Genomic DNA, 9,510 nt, shown 5'->3' with positions numbered 1-9,510 from the left:
ATTACAAAAATAAATAAATAAAAATTCCCCCAAAAATGATGGATTGGCCATTAGCACTATACACACATGATGTCTGTTTCATTCATACTGGGCGCCCTCGCACAGAAAATCCACATATCCAGTCACAGAAGTAGCGGAACTCATGACCCTCCAGGAAATCCCTAATATGGACGAAGACGTCGCTATTATAGCTGTAACTGAGTAAACAGAACATATAAACGTTTTGAATGATAAAACGAAGACAATAAACACTCGACTGCGACAATATAGTTTATGTGTGTTATTCAAGCCATCTCTGGTATTTTCATAATAATTAAGACGGATGCTCTCATTTCCCGAGTTGTGCTTTTAAGTCGGAATGTGAAAACAACATGGACACTCGCGTTACTACAAAGATTTGTTGGATTTGTATTATTAGAGCTTTCCGAATTGAGTTCATATGCATTTTCTCAGTCGGGAAATTATTTTTCACGTGCGGTGCCGGTGATGATGCTTCTTACATACGGTTCAGAGAACCAGAGGACAAATATTTCAATCGATCGCTCAGGCATGGCACCGAAATCTGCGTTCTGATTCGGTTCTTGTACATACCGGGTACATAGGTACTGGTGCCATATTGGTACCGGGTTTCGGTACCCAACCCTAGTTACAAGAGATGTTATTATGAATTTAGATGTGGCAAAAGGACTTTGTTAGGCACAAAATGCATAGACATCCCAGCAACCACTTCTGACCTAACTATATTCACAATATAGCGTGGTCTCATGGCTTATTCCTTTTACACAAAGGTTACTATATAATAAAAAAATAGTAAGAACACAAATTTACATTAAAACTGTATTTAAAGCTAATTTTAGTGGCATCATTCTATTAGAAGATCTAGTCCCTGATGCTTAACTTAAGCTGAAGCTGGAAAAGGTTTTTTGTATATGTTCTGTTGAGCATTATATCATTTTCTTAATTTTTTCATTATTTTGGCCTTTTTAATATTTTACGGCCTTATATATATTTTTAAATATTTTTATTAAAATAATATTTAAATTATTTTCTTATTTTATTTAAAAAAATGTTTAGAAGACTGCCACATTTTAGAAGTTCTTGATGCCTTGATAGCACACACAAAGAATGCTGCATTTTATGGTGAGGTTTTTAGTTGATTTCCAGATTTGGTCCAAAAGTGCAGGCATCCACTCATCAAAAGTTGTCCCTTCTGTCCTTTCCTCCTCTCGTCCTCTCCTCGTCTTTCTCCCCCTGTGCAGGCGTGATAACGCAGCTGCCCTGTGCTCTCAGGTCATTAGCCATGTGCCTTCGTAGTTTCATTAACGAGGGAAGAGAGCTCATCATTGGCCTACCTCAAATGACGAGGGTAATTAGTTAAGTAATAATGTGGAGCCATAGTCATGGCTCTTAAATGCCCATTGATGACAGTCAGATCAGAAGCAAGGCTTTCCTCGCCTATTAGCAACACACAGAGATTGCAGGCCTCATCACTGAAACCACACACTGACATAATTACACGCATGACACTCACACACACACACTCTCTCTCTCTTTAGTGCCAGTGCCTAATGAAGGCATGTTGTATTTGGAGAAGTCCTGAGGACCTGAATACTGATTACGAGTGCTTGTTGGTTTATGTGCTCATTTTTGGAAAAGAGGCAGCAGTGTTTGCATTGCAATGTCTGAAGTTTGTTAGCCCGCTCAAAGCGTGAAAATACAGCTTTCTTTTAGCGCTTCCGATGACAAATAAGGTCATTTGAGAGAATGGAGGTGCTATCTTTAACAGATATCTGGATTTCCTTTATCTTTAGGTGATGAATATTTTCTCTTGCAGTTAACATCAAGGTCAACATACTGTCATACAGTCACCTAGCTTGATGTGTTACATGCTGGGTGAATTAATTAATTTAGAAGAGCTCTGCCAGTTTTTCGAAGGTATACATTTTTATTTTGGTCTTTGGCAATTAAAATGGGCCGTGAGATTATGCACATAACATATGTGTCTGGAAGCATCTGTAGAGAGCTGATGTGTTAGAAAAGCTGGGATGGTGAAAAAGAAATAGACAAAATTAGGCCAAATACACACAAAATCTTGTCCCTTTTGCTCACATTCAAGGAGTTATTTATTTATTTATATACTATGTGAGAAATGGTGAATAGTATAACCGTACCGTGTTTTAGTGTTATCTATCTATATACTATTAAAGTATTTATTAATATTTTGCATTAACTTTTATTTTTATATTTTCAGTTTTCATTTTCATTTTAGTTTTAGTATGTTTATGGTTTTGTCTTTTTTTGTTTTTGTTTTTGGATTTTATTTTTTAAATATTTCTGTTTAGCTTTAATTTAGTTTTAGTAATTTTAATAGTTAAGATTTTGTAAGTTTTAAGTTTTTCATATAATTTCATCTTTATTTTCTTTGAGCTTATGAACCAGCACAGTTAGCGCGCCATGATCTCTAAATGACCGGCGATTGAAGAAGAAGGATTGAAAATTAGATGGTACGCAAATAAAGTAGAGAAGTAGAAACAGAGCAAGTTCTGACGTTTTCGTAAAAGATTACAATGACAAACACTTCAGTATTACTTCTTACTGTTAAAAACTATCTCTGTCAATAGAAAAAAAAAAAATCATAATTATGTACAGTACTCATCAAAAAATTGGAAACATTATGATTTTTGAATGTTTTTAATGAAATCTCTCATGCTCACCAAGGCTGCATTTGTTTGATCAAAATTACAGTAAAAACCGTAATACTGTGAAAGATTATTACAATTTGAAATAATTATTTTAAATTTGAATATAATTAAAAAATATAATTTATTCCTGTGCAAAGCTGAATTTTCAGCAGCCATTACTCCAGTCTTCAGTGTTGCATGATCCTTCAGAAATCATACTGATATGCTGATTATGAACAGTTACTCAGAATTATAATACTTTTTCACAATATTAGTGTTTTCACTGTATTTTTTTAACACGCAAATGCAGTCTTCATTAAAAAAATTTTTTTTTTAATTAGTTTTCAAACTACTGTAAACCCGTGGACCTTTTATTAAATAATTTTTACACTTTACTTTTTGCAGCCCCCCTTGCGACCCCTTGTGGGTCACCAGACGCCAGCTTGAAACCCCTTCTCTTAGATCATTCCTTTCCCTGACATTCATTCACGTTCATGTGTTTTAAATCACATGCTTAAAACATGAAAGTGTGTCGAACTTCTGTCTTGTAGTGTGCATTTGCCATTAGCCAGTTGAACTGAAGCTCCAGAGAAGAGCAGGTAAGCATCTGTAATATAAATGGACAAATAGAGGTTGACTTGGTGAGGGCAGATTATCTACTATGCCTTAAAAGAGCCCCTCATAGTACTCATAATAAATTCCAATAAGCCGTTCATGTGCATTTACCACTTTACTTACCCTAGGCGCCATGTGCACGATGGGGTGTGTACATATGCCAGTAATCAGTCTGTCAGACACTTCATACCCTCCTGGTCATCTGTGCTTTCATTGGGCTTAAATAAAGCCAGGCTGCATCTCTTAGGTGGTTGAGGCTTTGTTGACACATTGTGTGCACAACGCCTTGCACAATGTTAGGGTTGATATTTCTTACCGTGTCACTACCACAAACCCACGGATCCTTCATTTCATAGCTGTACTTAATTTTGATGCTGGTGTTTGCAGTTGGTCTGTCACTCTTGACGCCCACTCTGTGTGTTCTGTCATGAACAGACTTTTAACTGTGCATTGTGGAGGAGGGCAAAATGTCAGTCAACACAGCAGGAAAATGATCAGTAGAAGGCGGCAGGGAGCTGGTTGGGGGTGCGGGGGGGTGATCAGGGGGAAGTGCACTGGGTAGAAATGGTTCGATGATGAGGACCAGATTGGAGTGGCAAGACAGTAGGGGAATGATGAGGAAACAAAAAATAAAAACAACTTTTTTGTTTTTTTAAGAACTTATCCTTTTTTTGCCCGAAGACTGCACGGCATGCCTTCGCAAACATCAAAAGCACTCTCTCAAAAAACTACAGCGACATTAATGCAGTACATTGCTGACTGAGATGCACAAACACTGTGATTTCACAGACTGAACAGAGTGTTTGTTTTAGTCCCTTTCATTTTTCTAACAAGTGATGTATTATCCTTATGAGAGCTCTGATAGTTTGTCTGCAAGGTGACACAAGCCAAATATGAACAACATAGTTCTTATATCCTGTGGGCAGGCCATTTGTAAAAGTCAGACAGTTCCTTGATGCAATAAGTAGTCTTATTAGTAGCTAAACCACTGAAACAACATCTTTTGTGCTCCATCCACAGGTAGAATGTAAGAAGGCCCAGCCGAAGGAAGTGATGTTTCCTCCAGGGACGCGGGGGAGAGCCAGAGGTCTGCCCTACACCATGGACGCCTTTATGCTGGGAATGGGCATGCTGAGTAAGTGTCATCTCAATTTCCTGCATACAATTATTCATACATTAACACTGTCAATCATTGCTGTAATCTGATCATTGACTGGGGTGCTTATTTAAAATCAGCATGAAACTGAATTCAGTAGGGCTGTGTATCACCAGCAAAGTGACGATACGATGCGTATCACGATACGATACGTATCACGATACGGGAGTAGGTTATCATTGCACAAATCAACACACTCTCTACGTTTAAAAAAATAAAAATTGGAAGAGTTCTAAACTAATGCGCTGTCTTCACTGTAGCTCACGCAGACACGTTTAGTCAGGTTACTCTTTAGACAAACTTTTTAGCGCTGCCCCGCAATTTTATTAATAAAATAGCTTAATCACTGAAGAGCTACATTATCTTTCTCAACAAGGAGCTAGTAACATCATTGTAGTGGTAATTCATACATACACAGTCTCTCTCTCTCTCATAAATGAACACTTGATAAATCACACTTTTCTGATAATAGAATATTGAAGTGGAGATCGCTAAACTGCAAGCTAACCGGTATTTTCAGAAAGCAAGCGCGTTTATCCACAGTGAGGACAGAGCGCGTACACATGGTTGCCAGGTTGACAAGATAAGTAAGACATTTAGCAGATATTTCCGTATTGTGCAAGTGGGAAGTTTCGAGGATTACGTCTCTTCACATCAGACAACCCCAGTTGTGTTCCTCTGCGGCCAGATCAAACCTCGTTGTAGCCTATATATTATGCTCTATTCATTATTTTTTAGAAACCTTGCACTTTTATACTCTGCTTTAAATGGTGTTCTTGTATTCAAATTAAGCGCGGTCCACTGCAGCGCACATGCCGCGATATCGATACAGGGCCAGCTGTATCGATACTTGTATCGTCAGATCTCTGTGACGATACATCGTCGTATCGATGTATCGAACACAGCACTAGAATTCAGCCCATTTTACTTCTGTGATGTGGATATGCAGCTATAAAAAAATGTAGATGGGGGCTTTATTTTATCCAGCGGGATTTGATTGACTTGCAATAAGAGGGAATTACATATGGACCAGCACAGTTAGTTCACCGTGATCTCTATATGACTGGTGATTGAAGGAGAAGGGTTGAAAATTAGAGGGTAAAAAAGTAAAGTAGAGAAGCAGAAACGGAGCAAGTTCCGACATTTTCGTAAAAGATTGCGAAGACAAACACTTTACTCTTTGCAATAATGTGCACCAATGAATCATTCAAAGTATGACCACAAACGTCTATGACGAAAATAAATAGGGTCAAATTTGATTTCATGTTGACTTTGAAAAAACCTTATGATTGAGTCTTGTTCACTATTTGTGTGTAAATATAATATTTAAAAATATTTAAAAATTTAAATATGAAAAGTATAATATTGAATAGTGCTATTTCAATAATATTTTACAACATTTTTTTATAAATAAAGGAAACTATTTTGCATATCTCTATACAAGTGCCCCCCAATAATTAGAAATGGAAAAACTGTACCCCCCAATGTTTGAAATTCTTGCACTGATCTGCTGCCCTCCATTACACAGCGCTTGTTGTTAGGATGACAAAAAGCTTTATAAGTTATATTTTCAGCCTGGTCTCACTCAGCGGGCTAACAGCACTCGTCAATCTCAAAATAACTGAGATGGCCAATCAAATCAATGTAGGCAGGGTTTACTGTTCACAGAATCAGTGTGAATTCCAGCGCGAAGCGTCAGTTTAATGTTGAAAGAGAGTGAGGTAAGATGGAAGTTGCCAATCATTTAATATTAGTCAACTGTTTTACAATAGAAATACGGCCATTTGAGAGAGAGGGAGAGGGAGGAAAGTTGCGTGTATGAATTACCTGGGTCTGTGCGTCTCTCTCTACAAACAATGAAACAATGAGTTTACTTACTTAAAAACATTGATTTGACCTCTTCGTTGCTGAGAAATATAATGTACCGATTCAGTATCGAAGCTATTTTATAATTAAAAGTCATGGGGCAGCGTTGACAACATGTTTCTGTGCTCCAGAGTCCTGAATGTTTCTGTGTGCACGTAGTGCGATCTCTGATTTTGTGTGAGAGTGGTGTGTGTGTGTGTGTGTGTCAATGAAAGCGGCACATTAATATAGAACGGTGATATCTATCTATCTTATCTATCTATCCATCTGTTTGTCTATCTGTCTGTCTGTCTGTCTGTCTGTCTGTCTATCTATCTATCTATCTATCCATCTGTCTATCTATCTATCTATCCCCCCAATGTTCAAGACATGGTTATGGCCTTGTTATATACTGTTATTTATATTTATATATAGTTTTCATATACAATGTATACATTATTACAGACACTAACACTTTTATTAGTGCAAAATTATTATTGAATCAGACCCACTGATAGGAAATTCTGTGTTCTAGATCCAGCGACTCACTGTGTGTGATTTTAGAGCAAATGTTGCCTCAAGCTGACCTCAGACAAATGGTTGTTTCAGAATGATACTTGTAAATATGTCTGTTCATGCTTTAAGCATAGATGCTGAGCTTGATGGTGTGGAACAAGTGCATCACTGTAAACTCAGAGAACAAAATGCCAAATCATAATGTTGGAACAGGCAGTCAGGGAGAGGCAACAGCCCATTGAAAGAGCTCCTCAGAGAGATCACTGGGACTGGCACTCCGATGCTGGCACTGCACTCGCGTTAACGTCTCCATGCTCTGCTAGCGGCTCTACGACTGCCATGCCAGTTGAAACTCCTCTCCATTTCTGCTGGGAGCCCTGCTTCAGAGTCTTCACGGATACGACACGTGCGTGCTATCACAGAGATGAGCACTGGAACCCGTCAAACACCAGAGCCATCATCCCGACATCGGCAAGAGCTTGTCTTGACGTTTTTCTGTAGAGATAATTACTGTGAGATTGATCGTCTGCTGAAAGTAACTGAAGCAAATAAATCGTTTGATGCCTTGTGCAGAATGCGAATGGCATCTAATGGGTGAAGCTGCAGGAGAGGTCGTCCTGCCCATAATTTGACTTGATGAAGCATCCTCGCCGGGCCCGCATGAAATATGCTATTGATATTCAGCCAGCTCCGCTTCCAGCCCCGCCAAATCCCTAACCGACCCTCACCAGAGCAGGGCTCCGCATTATAGTGATAAATGAAGAGGAAAATGTAAGTAATGTTGAGTTATGAACCTATGATTTCAACAAACTGACCTCAGAGGAGGGTGAATTTGTCCGTTCGGTTATTCTGCATATGTAAGCACACGAAGAGACCTCGCGCCAACAACCGGCGCCCCCTAGCATTTTAGGAGTTTATGATATCATTCGACTTCACAGTGCCAACAGCGTGATGTCAGCTCAAGTTGACTCGCGTTGAGGTTGATTAAATTACACCGCAAGTGGGTGTCATGAGCTTATTAGGGTTTAAAGCAGATCAGTGTTGAACAAACAGAAAGGGAGGAAGACGGAGACAGTGGGAGCAGAGTGTCGGTTAAAGGGGTTCACGCTCACTCGATCGCAACACTGTCTTATCTAAATGAAATTGGAAAGCAGGACAGCGAAACATTCCTTTTGGCAATTTGCATACAAAAATCAACAAGGCTCATTATTTAAGGAACCGCAATTCCTTATGTGCCGAAATCTCATTAGAGCCCTGCTCTGAGCAACGGTGTTTACCACACCTAATCGAGCTATTTATCATTATTGTGCTGGGCCTCATGTATGTTTGCTAAAATTAATACACATCTCAGCCAGCGCAAAGTGCAGGTTTACCAGATGGATAATTGATTTTACAGTGAATCGAAACTGTTGAGCCATAAAATGGGCACATTAGCATGCATATTAATAACGCAAATAAGAGGGCGAGGCTGTCGCCACCAGGCCAGATTAAGTGACAGTCTTTATTTACAGCGTTGCCGGGAGACGGAAGGTGTCTGCTCTGGTGACAGTGTAGCTTAATGAGTCTTCTCCTCAGGCTCAGGTACCTCTCTTTCTCCCCCTTGCATTTAGCGTCGTCTGGCTCAGTCTTGTCTCCCGCAGAGGGGCCGTGACTACAACATGCAGTCTTGCCACTTGTTGTAGGACGTCAAAGCTATTGGAGCTGGTCTCATGGTGTGGCCCTTTGTTGAGCCCACTGCTCGACGTTGAGGCTTAGCTCGGTCATTAAACTCAGAGGAGAGCCATTTAGGTCTGACAATTGAGCTGAATAGTTTTGACAAGGAGGCGGAGGAATGTCTCTGGGAAAAATTGGTACCCTACTTGATTATTATTATAATTTTTTGTGTTTAGCTCAGCCAAAAGTGGCATTAAACATGTTTTTGTTCAACTTGTGTTTGCCCGGTATTTTCACAAATACAGCCTTATTGTGAGCTTTTGTGTGAAGACTCTTCACTGGTGAACAGCAAGACATTATTCAAGTTGAGGGTGTTTTTTTTTGTTTTGTATTTTTTTTAAAAGAAAGAAAGAAATTTAAAAAAATGTCAGCATGGATGCATTTATTTAATCAAAAGTGACAGTATAGACATTTATAATGTTTCTATTTCAAATCAATCTGAAAGATCAAGTGATACTGAAGACTGGAGTAATGGCTGCTGAAAATTTAACTTTGCCATCACAGGAATAAACTTCATTTTAAAATGAAGGCTGTCAGTCGATTAAAATGTTGTATCTAATTAATTACATGATGTTTCGATTAATTAATCTAATTAATCGCAATGAATCACAAAATAAATTTGACTGTGAAAATACCCACAAAAGATTATTTAAAGCTATTTTTGTGTTAAATGAGAAAGTATGAAGTAGACATTACAAATTGTAGCTTTAGAACTGTTTTATTTGATTCAACATAAAATTAAAGTTTAAAGTCATTGAAAATACTTATTTCACATAAACATTTAGGCTACAACAGCCTAACATAAACTATGGAACATAAAAGAAGATAATTTGAGAAACATCTCAGTATTTTTTGTTCATACAATGAAAGTCATTGGTAACCAAAAGAGCTTTGTTACCAACAGTCTTTAAAATACCTTCTTTTATGTTCCACTGAAGAAAGGAAGTCAAACCGGTTTGGGACAACTTGAGTGTGAGTTAATAA

The 9,510-nt window shown here is 38.4% G+C and overlaps 1 protein-coding gene across 1 annotated transcript in view; it reads left to right on the top strand.

The window, feature by feature from the left end:
• The window catches only part of msi2b (musashi RNA-binding protein 2b), a 290,893-nt gene that overhangs the window by 231,257 nt on the left and 50,126 nt on the right, over window positions 1-9,510 (top strand). Inside the window, exon 9 of the mRNA XM_016478837.1 lies at window positions 4,317-4,431. Coding sequence (XP_016334323.1) covers window positions 4,317-4,431 — 115 coding nt within the window. The remainder of the gene's footprint in view (window positions 1-4,316; window positions 4,432-9,510) is intronic.

The sequence above is a fragment of the Sinocyclocheilus anshuiensis genome, unplaced genomic scaffold (genome assembly GCF_001515605.1).
Source record: "Sinocyclocheilus anshuiensis isolate Anshui unplaced genomic scaffold, SAMN03320099.WGS_v1.1 scaffold1170, whole genome shotgun sequence".
NCBI classification, from domain to species: domain Eukaryota; kingdom Metazoa; phylum Chordata; class Actinopteri; order Cypriniformes; family Cyprinidae; genus Sinocyclocheilus; species Sinocyclocheilus anshuiensis.
Note: the sequence above shows the minus strand (reverse complement) of the source record. Positions and strands in the feature narration are given on the sequence as shown.